Consider the following 18,374-nt stretch of genomic DNA (forward strand, 5'->3'; position numbering starts at 1 on the left):
TAAAGTTGTGTGGCAACTAGACCGTCAAAGCTCAATTACAAAAGTGTTTGGTAACACTTACTAGTTGGGATTTGCTAGCCTGACTAATTGTTTTAAATTGTTCTACATTCTCCTTGTACACATTAAAGGCAAAAGAATAATAATAATAATCTTCTAATAAAGAATCCATAATTTTAATAAAATGAAGACCAAATTGAAGAGTAGAGAAAATCTGAATTTCAGTATAATGATATTTGTGGTTTAGTAAATCAAAATTCCTTTTTTAATCTTTTATTTTGGTTATTATTTTAATAAAATGAGGACTATCTCACTAGAAGGAGACTAAATAAATAGAGTTTTACATCAAATAAAAAATATTAGAGTTAATTAAGGGGGAGTCCGATCACAACTTTCTAATTTAGTGATCAAAATTTATAATATTTAGGAATAATTTAATTAATTTTCAATTTAATTTAATTTGGTTGCCTATTTAGAGTTTAATTTTTTGAGAATAGCTTATTTAAGTTGCATTCCTAGTTTAGGTATTGGTCTTATTAAAATAGGTTTTCTAATCAAATTAAGATAAGATATAGTTAATATAAATAAGTTTCTTTTGTAGTTTTTACAAAGATGCCTTGATTATTTGTTATTCATTATTTCTTAAAATAAACTCTTGATTAGTTCGAGTCTTATTATTTCTTGGCATTATGAGGAATCAACAAATTTTAACACCTAAATTCCTGGGTATTCTTAGAATTAACATGAATTTAGTTTATTTCTTTATTATGATATTCTCAAGAATCAATGGAGTATTGAAAATATTCCTTTCTATTTATTCTGATATTCTCAAGAATCAATGGAGCATTGAAAATTTTCCCATCTATCTATCACCCTACATCTTTTATCCCTCCACTGGAATATTTTATCCTTCCACTATATCAATTTCACTGTAGAGCGTTCTTTTGTAAAACTGTGGTGCATCAATTTAATATCAAAGTTAAAAGCTTGGATCATAATTGTTCGTAGTTGTGACAACCATCCATACCATTTTACTTTTGTTATTTTCGATTTGCTTTATTTCATTAAAAAAAGTCAAGGGATTTGCTTTATTTCATTAAAGAAAAAAAAAAGTCAAGGTCCAGTCAAACCCTAGCTACCCCAAGCCCACCACAGTCGCTACCATTCGCATCCACGCCTTCTTTGGAATTAACTCTTGGTTTGAGTTTTAGTCTTGTTATTTCTCGGTATTTTGCGGTGTTAACAAGTTTTTACCACCTAGATCCGCATGTATTCTTAAAATCAATATAGATTTAGATTATTTCTTTATTCCGATATTCTCAAGAATTAATGAAGTTTTGAAAATATTCCTAACTATCTATGACCCTACATCTTTTATCCCTCTACTACATTATTTTATTCTTTCGCTACGTCAATTTCACTAAAGTACGTTCTTTTCTAGAACTACATTGCATCATTTAGAGTATAATTTTATGCTTTTAATACTATATTTGCAACAAGCGATCCAAAGTAGCTTGAAGAAGATGATTAAAGAACTTTTTCAATAAAAATGGATCTTGTAATAAAATATGATCCAAGCAGCAAAATTCTATGGTCATAGGCTCACAACGTAGAGAATGAAATTTTCCAATAAGTGATCCAAAGCAGTTTGAGGAATTTTTTTAATAAACAGGGATATTGCCATACAGTAGGGATCCCTCAAATATTGACAAAAAAAACAAAACTTTTATGATTGCATTCACAATGATGAAAGTTCCAACAGGTGATTTGATAGTAGCTTCATGCAAATGCTAGAAAAGAAATTTCAATACAACAGGAGCATCATCATAAAATAGGGATACCCTTAAATACAGATTTCTTAAAGATTAATCTCAGTAATTTGGTCAATAAATCAATTCAGGGTACCAAACCCTACAGTGATTGTAGATATCTGCCATCCTAACATAGTGAGTTGTTCAATCAAATCAGTAATGGCACTGTATCAGTAATTAACTATGGGTAGTAACACCTTAAATACAGATTTCAGGATGATTCAATAATATTTCAATAGGAAGCCTTCTTATAAGACATTAAATTAATTACTTTTAAATGATTTTATTAATAGAATATGTTCAAATATTTTACTTAAAACAATTAGTGGAAAACAAGTATTTTTCTGTACATAAACAATTGTAAGAAAACATTGGTTTAAATAACATATGTTTTAACCGAAATGTGGACGCTATGGTGCCTGGGTGCATCCTACCTCATTTTTGGCTAATTACATTGCCGTCCAACTTATTTACTGAAAATTAAAAATATTAGAGGCTTCAAATTTAGCATATAAATCGTATATATTTCTATTATTTACATTTGGGTCCTAGACCATAGTTAATTATTATGAAATTTTTGACGTTATTATTTGGTCATTTACCAATATTGTAGATTTTACAGAGGAAGAAGGAGGAAAAATTCTCTTATTCAATTCATTAAAAAATAGAGAAAACAAACAACTTAAATAGGGAAAAATAAAGGATTAATCATATACTTAGGAACTAACTTATCTCATCCCTAAATCTTAGGATTTTATCCAAATCTCTAACAAACAAATCCTTATCAATTACTTATAATTTATCAACACTCCCCCTTAAGTTGGTGCAAATATATTTTTCATGCCCAACTTGCTAACTTTAACTTCAAATGGCTGTCTCAGCAAGCCTTTAGTTAAAATATCTGCAACTTGTTGTGTGGTCGGTACAAATGGAGTACAAATTATTCATTCTTTAAGCTTTTCTGTTATAAAGTGCCTGTCAATCTCAACATGTTTCGTCCTGTCATGTAGAGCAGGATTATGAGCAATGTTGATAGCTGCCTTGTTATCACAATAGAACTTCATAGGCAAACTCACTGGCCTCTTAAGCTCTTCTAGAACCCTTTTTAGCCAAAGAATCTCACATACTCCTTGCGCCATTGATCTGACTTCAGCCTCTGCACTACTTCTAGCAACAACATTTTGCTTCTTCCTTCTCCACGTGACTAAATTACCCCATAGAAATGTACAGTACCCCGAAGTTGACTTTTTATCAGTGACTGGACCTGCCCAATCAGCATCATTTTTCTTGAAAAAGAGTCCTTTTCTTGGTGTGCTTTTCAGATAATGAAGGATTCGGTATATAGCTTCAAGATGTTCTTCATATGGGGAATACATAAATTGGCTTACCATACTTACAACGAAAGCAATGTCTGGACGAGTATGTGACAAGTAAATTAGTCTCCCAACTAGTCTTTGATATCTCCCATTGTCTACTGGAAAACCATTTTTTACTTCCCCAAGCTTAGAGTTGGCTTCTATTGGAGTGTCAGAAGGTTTGCAACCACTCATCCCAGTTTCTTTCAAGAGATCAAGAATATACTGCCGTTGTGAGACAACAATGCCCTTCTTTGATCTTGCCACTTCCATTCCAAGAAAGTATTTTAGTTGGCCTAAATCTTTAATCTCAAACTCCTTGGCTAGGTTTTGTTTCAATCTACTCATTTCTACTATATCATCTCTAGTTAAAATTATATCATCTACATAGACAATAAGAATAGAAATTTTATCTTCAATAGATCTCTTTGTGAACAGTGTATGATCAGATTGCCCTTAATCATATCCTTGGCTTTTAACAAAATTTGTGAACCTCTCAAACCAAGCTCTGGGAGACTGTTTAAGGTCGTATAAAGACCTTTTTAGCTTACAAACCTTGGTTCCAAATTTCCATATAGACTTCCTCCTCTAAGTCCCCATTCAAAAAAGCATTCTTCACATCCAGCTAATTCATAGGCCAATCAAGATTAGCTGCAATAGACAAGAGTACTCTAACTGTATTTAGCTTTGTCACTGGAGAGAAAGTCTCAAAGTAGTCTACTCTGTATGTCTGAGTTAAACCTTTGGCTACAAGTCTAGCCTTGTACCTTTCCAAAGATCCATCTGAATTGTACTTCACAGTAAACACCCATTTACAGCCGACAGTTGTCTTCCCATCCGGCAGATCCACTTTCTCCCAAGTAGCATTCTTCTCCAGTGCTCTCATCTCCTCAAGCATAGCTTCTTTCCACTCAGGAACATTTAGAGCCTCATAGACACTTTTAGGAATAACCACACTGGACACTTTTGAAATAAAAGCACAATATGATGAAGAAATATTTTTGTAAGATATAAAATTTGACAAAGGATGTTTTGTACAAGACCTAATACCTTTTTCTAAGAGCAATGGGAAGATCAAGCTGACTAGAAGAATTTGACTCATAATTACTTGGAGGATTGTTTTCAGGGATTTTTGAAGAATCGTCACAAACTTCATGATCCAACCTCTGGTCAGATTCTTGATAGTGCTGTGGGATAGTGGCTCTTTTTTGTGCTAGATGTTCCTTTGAATATACAAGACCTTTAAACCGTTTTGTACACATCTCAGTTGTTTCAGTATTTTAATTTTGAGATGGAATTACCAAAGGTTGTTCAGTTGTGGATTCAATATTTTCAACATTTAGTTCATTTGTTTCTACAGATTTTGTGTTTCCCATCCCATTTTCTTTCGGTGACTGTTTGTAAGAAACATCATCATCCTGAACAAACTCAAAAGTTAAATCAAAATTATTTAAAAAATCATCTTCACTAGTGCTCTCCCCCTGAAGATGGAAATTGTTGTAGTATAATTGTCCTTCAAAAAAAGTGACATCATAGACACAAACATTTTTTTTCAGAATTGGATCAAAACATTTATAACCTCTTTGATTTGTAGGATAGCCTACAAAAATACATTTATGTGCCTTTGGATCAAGTTTTGAACGTTTAGTATCATGATTATGAATAAAAGCCACACTTCCAAAAATTTTAAAGGGAATATCAGTTGTTAGCCGAGTTGTGGGAAGCCATTCACTTAAAACTTTAATTGGTATTTTAAAGTCCAAAATTCTCGTAGGCAGTCTATTAATCAAATAAATGGCTGTTAACACTGCTTCTCCCCAAAGGTATTTATGAACCTTAGTCGCAAAACTAATAGCTCTAACAACTTCAAGGAGATGTCTATTTTTTCTTTCAGCCACCCCATTCTGTTGAGGTGTATTATTACAAGAACTTTGGTGAACAATTCCCTTTTTAGCAAAAAAAATTCCCTAACACTTTGTTAAAAAACTTTTTTCCATTATCACTTCGAAAAATTTTAATCTGAGTCTGAAATTGTGTCTGAACCATATTATAAAAATTTATAAACACAGTTTCAGCATCAGATTTTTATTTTAAAAGAAAGACCCAAGTGACTCTAGTCTGATCATCAATAAAAAGAATAAACCAGCACTTTACAGAAAAAGTTGGCACTCTAGAAGGACCCCAAACATCACTATGAATCATGGTAAATGGTTTTGATTTTTTATATGGTTGAGATTGAAAAATAGCCTGATGATGTTTAGCTAATTCACAAGATTCACATCGAAAACCATAAGGATTTTTATTCATGAATAACTTGGGTAACAAAAGCTTTAAATATTGAAAATTTGGATGTCCTAATCGATAATGCCATAACATAATATTACTGTCATTAACAACAGAGATAGAATTAAAACAAGTCTGCAGATTTTGCCTTCCATAGGTTGATCCGTTATTAAAGAAGTAGAGTCCACCACCCATTTTAGCACCCCCAATCATCTTCCCCGAGGTTAAATCCTGAAATTTACAACAGGAAGATTGAAAAATAACTTGACAGTTGTGATCAAAATTTAATTTACTAATAGATAAAAGATTATAAGACAAATGTGGGATGTGCAAAACATTCTTAAGGACTAGAGAAGGAGAAATAGTAATTATTCCTTTTCCAGCAACAGTAGCTAAGGAACCATTTGCAATTTTAACCTTTTGATTTCCTGCACAAGGTATATATGAGGAAAAGAGCTGCGAATTACCGGTCATATGATCAGTAGCACCTGAATCTAAGATCCATGAGCCATGAAACTTAGTACAAGCTAGGGCTGCAATGAAAGAATTACCTGACTGTGCTAGAGAACAAGATGGGTTAGATTTTTCTAAGGATTGAGACTGAAACATTTTATATAGATGCTCTATCTGTTCCTTGGTAAAAGGAAGAGACTCTGAGTATAATTGCTGCCCTGGATCTGTGCTGCTAGCTTGAAATGCGCGAACATCTCCCCCTGACTTGGTGTCGCTGCCTGTTTTTTTCTTTGGTTTCCCATGCAACTTCCAGCAACTTTCTCGAGTATGCCACGGCTTTCGACAATAGTCACACCAGGGCTTCTGCTTTCCCCCTGAGTCTGTACCGTGGGTCACAAGAGCAGATCCTTCACTATTTATTTTTGGTTCATCGTTATTCTTCAACATCACTTGCTGTCGTGCTTCTTCTCTGCGCACTTCTGAGAAAACTTCTCTAATAGTTGGCAAAGGTTTTTTCCCTAGTATACGTCCTCGAACCTCATCAAGTTCTTTGTTCAAACCAGCCAAGAAAACAAATACCCTACCTCTTTCAACTTTCTTTTTGTATCGAGCACTGTCATTAGAATTTTCCCATTGTTCATCTTCAAACAAGTCCAATTACTGCCAAACAGCCACCATATCATTATAATAAGCTGTTACATCACGATTACCTTGCTCCATCTTTCACATACGGGTGTTTAATTCATACAATTGTGATTGATTTTCCAAATCTGAGTAGGTTTCCCGAACTGCTTCCCAGACATCACGAGCAGTCTTGAAGTACATGAAGGTTTTTCCAATAATAGAATCCATTGAGTTGATCAGCCATGCAGTAACCATTGAATTCTCTGAACGCCACTGCCTGTATTTTGGATCATTAGTGGCTGGTGGTGTTACCTCGCCATTCAAGTACCCTAGTTTCCCTTTACCATCAATCACTAAACGAACAGACTGAGACCATTCAAAATAATTCTTTCCATTCAATTTGTGAATGGTAATTTGAAGAGAATTTTCAGAAAGAGAAACAGCCGGAAGTGGCTGAGAAACTTCTTCCGATGAAGTTCTACTACTGCTGCCATCCAAAGAGGTTGAACTAGAGCCAACCATGGCGGCCTTAAAATTCATGATCAAACCCTAGGCTCTAATACCATGTAGATTTTACCGAGGAAGGAGGAAAAATTCTCTTATTCAATTCATTAAAAAATAGAGAAAACAAACAACTTAAATAGGGAAAAATAAAGGATTAATCCTATACTTAGGAACTAACTTATCTCATCCCTACATCTTAGGATTTTATCCAAATCTCTAACAAACAAATCCTTATCAATTACTTCTAATTTATCAACAAATATTATTGGTGAATCAATATTTTTTTTAAACCTATTTAAATCATTTATTGTCAGCTAGATAGATTTTATGTTGTTTCCCCAAAAAAATGGATTGATATTATTAGTAAATTAATATATGTTTATTACATATTTAAATTACTTATTATATACTAAATAAGTAATTTTTAAACTAAAATGCGTTTTTCAATCATTTAATCATATAAATTAAGGGTATAATTATATTTTCATATGGTGAGAGTGATCAATGGTTAAATTAATAAAAAAACTAACAGATGAGATTGGACTATGAGTTTTTCAAAATATTGAGAGTAGAGTAGAAGCAAATACCAATTTAGTATATATAGCTGATAGCATTACATGCAAGTTCATGTAACTAGCAAATACATTTTGCGCCTATTCATCCTACAAATATGTAATTTACACATACTTATGCTTCATATTCAAATCGATCAAAGGGTGAACCTATTCTCTCTTCGATATTTGCTATATTGGGAAAATTTCATGCTTTTAAGGATAGGCTTGTACACCAGAGACGTAAGTTGCTTCAATAGATGCTGACACTTCGGCTGCAAAGTCTTCCCATGAAAATGTGGACAAGATGACAAAATCTGCAATTTTCCCAGGAGACAATGATCCCACATCATTTTCAAGAAAGCATGCACGAGCAGCCGAAAGAGTATGCCTGTCATGCCAAAACTGTTAGCAGCTGGAACTAAACTAATGATGACAGAAACATTTTCAAGAAAGCATGCACGCTGCAGCCGAAAGAGTATGCCTATCATGCCAAAACTGTTAGCAGCTGGAACTAAACTAATGATGACAGAAACAATAAGTTGAAACAAAGGAAAGCGCAGTAGTAATAACATAAAAGTGGTGAAAAGAGAAAACGATAGGAGTATAGCAGAAAGAACCAGGCAATCAACAGGAAAACGTGGGTTTACAATTGATTTCGTGCACAGAGTACCCTAAACTTGAGCCTCGTATTTCTTTTCACCACTTGTTATCTCTTTTCATCCCAAAATTTTAACCAAGAAACAAGAAATGAGATTAAAAACACAATAGTGTTTGCAACTTCCCAAAGTTTCCCATTTCATAACATATGCAAACAACTTCCCAAGGCTTCAAATATGTAAAACTGAAGTACAAGCATGAAGCAAATGAAGAAGTAACATCTCAATAATATGTATTTCAAAATTCTTACGCAATCAAAGCATCAGTGAATGAAATTCTCTCTGATGGAATCCAAGCATTGTCCCAACCAGGAGGTATTCTTTTCATTGCTGTCCTGATAGCAAATAAAGGATTGATATCTGCAACCTAAAAATAACAACGGTTATTTATATTATCCAAGGTTATGCATCCTAAACCACAAGTTAAAAACAAATATCATAGTCAGCTATATTATACATACTGGCCAGTCAGATCCTAGTGCCAATAGTGCATTGTTAGCTAAAAGTGACTGAAACAAGTAAGATTCTCTTTCAGCCCTATCCACTCCCAGCTTTTTTCTTGCAGAATCAGCATCATCTAAAAGGTGCTGTGGCTGTTCAGAATTGGCATTACTTCATGTTATCATCATAAATATTTTTATTTACAGAAGGATGAACATAAACACAAAACAAGGGGAAACATCATTCATCAGAGTGACACGAAAAGCCACACACTGTCGGGGTAAATTATGCATCTACGGTTTCTTTTTTAAATTCTTTTCATAAAGATTGTAAAGATATATGAAAAATTGTTTCTGGGTCTACATGTAACCAACATATAACAAAATAGCCCGTCAAAGATAGAAACAAGAACAGCAATGATATGGATAGGCCAAACCGTGTACCTAAAATTCCAAACATCAGTAGAGATAAGCAAGGGATTAACAATTGACTGCCAAAAGGTAGTCCAAACCTGCATTGAAGCAACAATCCCTTGATCGCCGAATCGGGCAGCTGTTCCGGAAGCTAGATGTTGGGCGTGCTCAATCTGAAAAAAATTGTTCCAATCATGAAAAATATTGATGCATAAGTACTATATTGATGAATAAATATTAGCATTTTCAAACACAAGTTTGTCATCCTATAATATGAAAATCATAAACACTGAACAATTACTGATCTGTCTTTTCATGTAGTACCAACAAACTTTACCCTAAATCTTTGGTCTCTCTTTCCAGTTGTTACAACAACTGATTTGTACATATCCAGAACCAAATCATTTGCTCTATCACCTATAGCATGAATAGCAACCTGCAAGAATTAACAATAAAGCCATTAATTGAACTGCAAAGTACGATTGACAGACTTGTATGTGTGTGTTTTGAGTAGGGATCTACAAGAAGTCAAGGAAATACCTGAAGCCCAGATTTATCCGATGCCATGGTCATGCTCAAAAGACTTTCTAGTTCCATTACTTGTAGGCCATAATTATGAGGCTCATCGGCATATGGCTACAGAAATAGAAACCTATATTTATCTTAGTAAAATAGATGCACATGTGTCCCAAAGGGAGGACAGCCTAGTTGGTTTGGCCTCTTGTGGAAGCAAGCAAGAAATCAAGGGTTTGAAAGCCCTCATATCAACCTTTGGAAGGGAGTTAATTTTACTAACGTGTTAATACTAAAAACTTAATTTCACAATACACTTTCTCCTTTAAAATCATGATGATGTTCCATTATTATATTAAATTTTGAATTACAAAATCTCATGCAAATATTTTAATCTACACCTTGCATTAGCAAAACTTTTTGGCCCTCGGTCAGTAAGATTAAGAACAGAAAAAAAAAAAAAATCTATCACTTAATTCAGGAGGGACTTATGTCCCCTGAAATAAAAAATTGAACTCATATGTTAAATTTCTGTGGTGATATAACATCTGCTCTAATTCACAAATGGAACAGGGTTATTATATTTTTCTTATCATTTCTTTTCAGCTCATATTTTGCTCCCACTTGGTGACATCAGTTCTATTTTATCACTATGATAAGTGTACAGCATTTTATCATCTAGAGTCTTGATTTTCACATTTTATTAAATAAAGACATTTTCACATTATATTGAATAAGGACATAGTTTATAATACTTATTAAATAATTACCTACTGTTAATTACTATGAAGCAGGGGGAAAAATTCAGATTCAGAGCTTAAGATTCATTTTAAAATAGCTTTTACCATTGATCTAAGGAAAATTAATGACAGGGTTTATTTAGAGATGCAGGGAAACGCAAAATTTTCTGGTTTTTAAACAACTGACTACACCTTCTTTTCACAACAAACTAAGAGTTAAAATAAAGAAGGGATATTATCATTTTACCACTTAATAGTTTCTGACATATCACTTTACCACCAAAGTTTTCTGACAATTACTTTTTCCTACTTAATGTTTCAGTTTTTATCATTTTACTACCAAACCGTTAATAGAATTTTTAATAGAAATTATACTAAAAGTCTATTTTATCCCTAAACTTTAAATTAAAAAAATAAAAAATTAATTACGTAAAAAGAAATAATATTTTTACCAACTGATTATTTTTTATATATAAAATAACTAATTGATAAAATTGTAAATATTATACCTTGTGAAATTCCTAAAATACCCATGTGACATTAGAAATTTATTAATGGAGTTAAGGATTTGGTGGTAAAATGATAATCAGAAAATTTTGGTGGTGAATTGATATGTCAGAAAACATTAAGTGGTACTGATAATATCCCAATAAAGAACGACATTATTGATGCTTATACTCTAAAGTTTATTCTTAGCCTCTGCTACTTCTCGGCCACTGGTTTGTTTTCAGCAAGAAGGTTCTCTGGATTGATGCTTTTAGTTTGAAAGAGCTTATTCTGAACTATAAATTGTGCTGAAATGATAGGCAGCACAGGAAGAAGTTTTAAACTTCAATAAATGAATGCAATATAAGAAATGAAATAAAAAAAAATTCCAAATTACTAATATTCAGTAAACGCAAAAAAAAAAAAAAAGGCTGTTACATCTAACCTCATGAAAGAGAGCACTATTAGAACCTAAAGATCCATCAGCAAAAGCCTTCACACCGCCCAAGTAAACCCAATCACTTAGGACATGACCTGTTTTGTTAATAAGATCCTGAGAAGATAAATTCATATATAAGTGATTATAGATATATATATATATAGGTAGATAGATAAATAGACAGATAGATAGGCAGATAGAGGAAAAGAAAGATTAACTTGAGCTGTCAGCTAGATCAAGTAAGGCAATCACGACATGAAAAACAGCAATGCCAAAGTATGTCATGCACTGTTGTAAGTAAAAGAATAGCAGAAGCACATGCACACTAGAAAAGTAATGTATGGTTCATTACTTTTGCATACTGAAGGGTAAGATGGCAGAAAAGCCTAATCACTAAGCTACACTTATTTTGTCCACTACAATTTCTATCAAGCTAAAGCATATCAAACTACAATTTAATTGAGAACCAGTAGAATCTGAATCCAGCAAATAACCATCATCTTTTACTAATCAAATACAAAACCAGTGTTACCATGCAGGTACTTCCTCAGCTAGGTTCGTGATGCATTTTGTTTTATTATTTTTCAAATGTATTCGTTAATCTTATTTAGGGAACAGACATGATGAACTTCTGCTTTGAAAAAATTAGAAAAATACAAAATAATCAAATAGCTATATCTCAAAAATTTTGTAGAAGTCATACAGCTAAACTTGACCATGTCTCCAGTGGAAAGAACAAGCAAACCCTGATCTTCATCTTCTCCGAATAAGACGCCCATTGGTAGACATCTGTTAAAAATCAGGAAGAGAAGGACCAAGTAACTAAAAGTTCAGAAAATAATAACACAATGTTAAAAGATTCCATTTAGGATCGGTGCAGAAATTTCAATTTTTGGAAAGATCTTATCAACTTTAATTCTTATTTGATTAAACTAGATGGTCAAGAAGGGTTGCAGTCATATCCCTGGACCGGATCTGAATTTATTTAATAATGTATGGATGGCACTTGAACTTAATCCATTGAGTTTTCTCAAAGCAGTAGCATGAATTATTGAGGTTTTGTTGAAACATTTATGACAACGAACTCTAGTCTACATGAATTCTACATTCAAGTGATGCCCAAACCATTAAATGCAATGAAAAAGTTGACTTCTGCAGGACACTCAAGAATTCCAAGTCATAAGTTTGGTGCAACCTGCAAAATCTTCCCAGGAGAGTTGAACTGATTCCCCGGGATAATATCTTCCAAAATCAACAACAGTTGTCACTCCCCTCGACAGGGCGAGATTGCTAGCTCTAAGTAATGCTTCCCTTCTTTCATCGACCGATACCTCTGGAATCCATGGGAGAATAAGCTTCATTGCAGCATCAATCAGCAGTCCAGTAGGTTCTGCATGAGGTCAATGTTGTGACTTATACTACCTCAATAACTTAACAAATACAGAACCTTAACAAAATTCAGATTCATATGCAGATATAACTATTAGGATTAGGGTCTGAAGACTTACTTAGTCAATATTAGCGTTTAAAAATAAAAAATAATCAAATTAGAAAAATCACATCATACAACTTATGTACAGGATTCTAGGTACCATTAACTACTATACCTCCAGTAGGATATTGACCCGACTTTTTATTCATAAATTGATGTAGTTTCCTAATTCTCAAAATGTAAACAATTGAAAAGCAACATTAAAGATACTTTGCAGAGCTGAACAATTTGAAGGAGACCAAAAAGAAGGGGCTCTATAAAAAAATAAAATTCTGAAAAGGGGTTTAAATTAAAAGGTTGAACCCAGTTTGTGGAACTAGAATGAACCTCAACTTGATACCTAAGTAAAATCTTGATATTCTATATAGATCCTCATTTTTCTAACCAGAAAACTAACTAATTCTGGCCTGGGGAAATGTGTTGTACACTTACTTGAATACTAGTTGGCTTGGATTTACAGTAACAAACAAGTCAAGCAACTTTCAGTATTGGTAGAAGTCATTTTAGTACTAAGTTCATATATAAAAAACAAATTTAAATCTCATCATTGATTTGGAAAGCTACGATCCACGAGTTCTGTAAAACAACCCAACAGTTTTGTAACTAGAGGCCCAGAAAAGTGCCAAAACCAGCCCCAACAAAAGTCTATGCAAAAGGCCACCAAAAAAAATCTACTCCATTCTATATTCCTATATGCACTAGTTTAAAAAAAAAAAAATACTAATACTGAGTTTGAAAAAAGTCGCAACATATACAAACATGACCAAGACCCACGACAATTTAAATGAAGGTAAATGAAGCAATTCAGAAAGCCCCAGAATTTGAGGCCTATAAAGAAGCAATAATATGTCCATTCTATCTTCAAACGTACGGCTAATCCTATCTTTCTAAATTCCTCTCTTTGATTGCATTTACAATCTGATTTATGTATTAATCTAGTCATCACTTGAACAAGAAAACTTATGGTAAATTTTAAGGTGCTCTGACAGGTTCTGCACAACCTAGGCTCAAAACTTGACAGTCAACCAAGCAGAGCAACCCAAACATTCAACTTAAAGCCTCTACCATCACATAAATGATTATAGTCCTGCTTAAAGCACTGTCAGAAGTGAACCTTATCAAATTACAGGTAGTTCTTTGAATCATAATAATATTGTCATTGAAACATCTTACCAAATATCACACACACACACGTGAGGGAGCAAAGACAGAGAGAGGTGGCCACCCTGCCTTCTGACATCATTTAAAATCTAGATACATAAATAGATATTACATCCATTCATCTCTCCTGTTCTGTTTAATTAGTAATGTGGCATACCAAAGCATAAATAAAGATATTGCAAGTTTAAATCATTTCAGAATTTTATCAAAACCAAAAGTTACCTCCACTAGATGTCTTCATTATAGTTCCACCATTTGGATCTTCAGATAAATTAGTAATCCCAACAAGCTGTAGGGCCACTGAATTGGCCAAGCCCATATGACCATCCATCCTTGATAACCAAACCTGCAGAACTATGCACTAAAACTGTGAATCCCAATCCTCTTAAATGCACCAATTTCAAATAGCTTAGGATTTCTTACTGGATTGTGAGGTGTAATATCATCAATCCACGATGCCATTGGCAGGTCTCCTCCCCAGAGATCATTGTTCCATCCACCCCCCAAAATCCAGGAGCCCTTTTTCGAGTCTGCATATATTTGGACAACAGTATCCACTTCCATAAAATGTGATGCTGCCTAAAGCAAGCAATGTAATGCAAAGAAACTGTATAGAACTATCATAAATTTGATTCTGTCACTAGCTGATAATGTTTCACTCTTCACAACCAGTGCTGTGCTCAGTGGAGTAAGCAATCGATTAACAAGTGATAATTTGTATGTCATTGAGGCAGAACTATTTTAAAGTTTTCAAACTCAGGGTACTGTTATTGATACTTTATTCTCATCCTAGGAATCAGTTTAGGCATCCAAAATGATGATAAAACATAAAGAAGACACAAAATAATACCACCAATCTATCTATTGAAGATTCAACTCTCCTTAAGTACCTGTTACGGCTGAAACAAACTTTTCATATCCTATTCAGGGAAAGCAGTCAAAACAAAACTTAACTTTTAAACTTACAACAAAATACATCCAAACAGAACACCAAGTAACTATTTATGTTATTTGGAAAAGAATAATATCCATCATGTCTAAAAATTATAATATTAGAACAAAGGAGCGCGAGAACTACTTTTCACTGCTTCTTTGACCCTTCTCACAAATTCATCCTTGTGACTAACACCTCGCAATTTCACCCGCGCCATCTGTTTTCATTGTTAGAATTTCAGGCCAATGTATGGGTAACAACAGCTTAAACATACAATAACTTAAGCATTGAAACAGAGAGTAAAGCCAGAACTTTTAATCAAAGGACACCATCTAACATGCAAAGATGATGTTTACTCATCACTTCAACTATATTTCACAAATTGGGCCCCAAAGTATAGTCTCCAAAGCTCACAATAAGACTCAAATTGACACCCAAATTAATAGGATTTGCAACAACATTGTTACTAGTTAAACATTGAAGCATGTATGATCTATCTAAACTTTTCAATCTTGAGCATAACAAACACGTTAGTCACTATCAATCAAACTTCATCCAGTTGATAAAAAAACAGTGGAAAGAATATTTTTGAGATAAGGTTACAAATAAATTTGCATCATGCTTGACAGCTTGAGAGAGTACTTTTATAGCAAACCGTTATGAGCAAAAGCACATCCCCCAAAACCATCTAAAACGCTTTATAGCAAGATACTTTCTTATACAAAAAGCCCATTTCAATAAAGCATCAATCAATTACTTATGTCAAGAGAACTCATTAAGTTTTTTCTAATACCAAAAAGCACTTCTATCTGTATCAAGCAAACACTTTAAGACACAACAAAAAAAAAATTTTCTTTTTAATTTTACTTTATAATACTGCTTTCGATGATTCCAAAATCACTACCAAAAGTAGGGTATTTATACAACCGTCAAGGCTCCACTTAATTTTATAAGCACAACTGCAAAAAATTATATTACAAAATACAAATCGAATGATAGGTGCATTAGAAGTAAATACCCTATTGACTAACCGTCTAGCTATGTGCCTTAAAAGCAAATTAGCAGTCAAACGCTTACAAAGTTGGGATAGTAAAAAGCCCGTATCCCGAGTAGTGTATCATCCATAGAAATTCACCACTTGGATAAGAAATGATAAAGTTTAGTAACTAGTCATTATATGGCACTAAAAGACCCCATCATCAGACACGTCAATTGGTGCACAAATAAAATTTTTATTCAGAGAAATAACAAGAAAGCAGAAACCTGAAGTCCTCCAGGGATGAAGTGAACATGAGAATCGATAAAGCCAGGAACCACAACTTTCCCTTGAAGATTCAACACGTTTGTTCCATCAGCAGCCAATTGCTGAACAGCAGAGTAATTGCCAACGCTGACAATCCTGCCGTTTTTTATGGCCATGGAATCAGCAAACAGCAGAGAGTCATCACCCGTGAATATAACTCCATTGGTTACAACTAAGTCGGCTTCTAAGTTTGTTGTTGTTGTTGTTGTTGTTGCTGGTGTCAATTTCAGCAAATCTATGTAACCAGAAAAACCAAAAGAAAAAAAATTCAAAAAAAAAAAAAAATCTTGAGATATATAATAAAGTGGAAAATTAATTGATTTGATGCTCACAAAAGTTGTTGAGAAGAGGAAATGAGAAGATTGAAAGAGCGAGGGCGATGGTGGCTGAGATGGCTACGTAAATATTCATGCTGCAGGCCTGCAGCAGGTAAAGCGCAAGCAGTGATTCTGAAAAGAGTCTAAAAATTGTTGTTAGATTCTTTTATTTAATTTTTAAAACCATATATATATATATAAAGGTCAATAATATTACAATTTCCAGGTAACAATTTTTTTATTAATAAAGGTAAATAATAAATACAAAATATTATTAATCTAATACAAGCAAAAATAATATTATAAAATATTAAAACATATACAATTTCGTCCATGTAGGGGGAACCTTAGGTGCAACTGTGGCACCGTGCCACAGTTGCATCTAACCGTTGGATGTCAGTGGACCCCATTAATCTAACTATATCCAACGACTAGATGCAACTATGGCATGATGCCACAGTTGCACCGTAACCTGATCCCATGTAGGGTAATCATCAGTCAACCACTCAATTTATGTTTTATAGCAAAAGTGCACACAATTACCCTAACTTTAATTTTTTATCACATAACTACGTAACTAAATTATTGAGTAATTTCCACCCAAAATCTTGTAAATCCACCAAACTCCCACGAAATAATTATAATAAATTCACATAAAGAAGAAACTTGATATTTATTTTCATAATATTGAATAATCATTCTTTGGTACAGAAGTTCGTATTTAAAAAATGTGGATTTAGAGTTATAATATTATTAAACACTTTTACAATGTTGTAAAATTTTAAATCCACATTTTTAATGAATACGAATATCCACACTAGAGAATAACTTAGGGATGACAAAATCTTATATGAGCTTGGAGTCCCATGGGGCTCCACCTCAAATAGGGTGAATTTTGAATAATATTTGGGAATGGGGTGGGGAAATAGAGGGAAAATAATCCCTAAATTCTAAATGGAGTGGAGTTTGATTTTATACTCCCGACCCACCCCACCCCAATCCCCATTATATATAAATATTTTTTTTCTAATTTTTATTTAATAATTTTTGTTTCATCAGTTACAATGTTAGTTAATAAATTTTATTTTTATTTGACATAAATGAGATATAACTAAAAAAAACCCTACAATATAATTTTTATTCAACCTAAAACATTGTTATTTTTTTTCTCTTAAAAATACTGCTTTCTTTAAACATTTTTCAATTTTGATATCTTTTCAAGATATTATTTCAAATATTTGGAGTTTTTTTTAAATAATTTAAATATTTTATAATGTGGTAATGATTTTTTTAAACTTTTAATTTTTTATTTATTGAAATTATGTATCCATATCTACTATAAAATAAATAAATAGAGAATGAGGGTGAGGATGGAGAAATCGTTCCCTAAGTGGGGATTCTCCATCCCCACCTAATTCTCCAATAAATTTAGTGGGATGAGAATGGAGAAATCGTTCTCTAAATGGGGATTCTCCATCCTCACCCCACTAATTTTATTAGGGAATTGGGTGGAGAATAAAGGTAAGATTTTTAATGGGGTCGGGAATGGAATAGACCTCCCTACCCCTACCCCACCCATTGCCATCCCTAGAATGACTCTAACATTAAATACCTAAATTATTAAAAATAAGAGTTTATGTTTCTTAAGATAGTTTGATCGTTTCATAATATTAGGATCAAATAGTTAAATAAATTTTATCTTAAAGTAAATAATAAAAATAATTATAAGAAGGATGACCCACTTTCTATTGTTGTAATTGATGTAGTTGATTAATTAGGAATATTTCGATCTCACTTTTAGAAAATAATTATGACAAATTTACATTATTTTTAGAATATACAAATCAACGAAAAGTTTATTTGCTTTACAAATATTAATTTGAGTAATTATATAAGAT

At 33.0% G+C, this 18,374-nt stretch overlaps 1 protein-coding gene across 5 annotated transcripts; it reads right to left on the reverse strand.

Annotated features, from left to right (window-relative positions):
• Positions 1-7,601: 7,601 nt before the first annotated feature.
• On the reverse strand, positions 7,602-16,625 carry LOC18033336 (putative amidohydrolase YtcJ). 5 transcript variants are annotated; one of them, XM_006420654.2, is made up of 14 exons: positions 16,492-16,625; positions 16,120-16,394; positions 15,001-15,073; positions 14,346-14,452; positions 14,145-14,268; positions 12,465-12,659; positions 11,973-12,058; positions 11,276-11,383; positions 9,632-9,727; positions 9,429-9,527; positions 9,190-9,264; positions 8,699-8,830; positions 8,489-8,604; positions 7,602-7,969 (listed from the first exon to the last, which is right to left on the reverse strand). In XM_006420654.2, exons 1-14 carry the CDS (start codon positions 16,568-16,570, stop codon positions 7,795-7,797), a joined length of 1,740 nt encoding a protein of 579 aa, XP_006420717.1. In that variant the 5' UTR covers positions 16,571-16,625; the 3' UTR covers positions 7,602-7,794. The 5 variants fall into 5 exon arrangements, with proteins under 5 accessions (XP_006420717.1, XP_006420716.1, XP_024036800.1 ...); XM_006420653.2 differs by lacking the exon at positions 8,699-8,830; XM_024181030.1 differs by lacking the exon at positions 7,602-7,969 and having other exon boundaries at positions 8,513-8,604; positions 8,699-8,814.
• Positions 16,626-18,374: the final 1,749 nt, after the last annotated feature.

Source organism: Citrus clementina, unplaced genomic scaffold, assembly GCF_000493195.1.
Source record: "Citrus clementina cultivar Clemenules unplaced genomic scaffold, Citrus_clementina_v1.0 scaffold_9, whole genome shotgun sequence".
Classification (NCBI taxonomy): domain Eukaryota; kingdom Viridiplantae; phylum Streptophyta; class Magnoliopsida; order Sapindales; family Rutaceae; genus Citrus; species Citrus x clementina.

Excerpts from the sequence above, each read along its gene's own strand:
- LOC18033336 (XM_006420654.2), bottom strand. The coding sequence starts at position 16,570 with ATGAATATTTACGTAGCCATCTCAGCCACCATCGCCCTCGCTCTTTCA. Across the intron at positions 15,074-16,119 it reads TCATCCCTGGAGGACTTCAG|ATGGCGCGGGTGAAATTGCG; the intron begins GTTTCTGCTTTC and ends CAATGAAAACAG. Across the intron at positions 11,384-11,972 it reads AGACATGGTCAAGTTTAGCT|GATCTTATTAACAAAACAGG; the intron begins GTATGACTTCTA and ends TTATCTTCTCAG.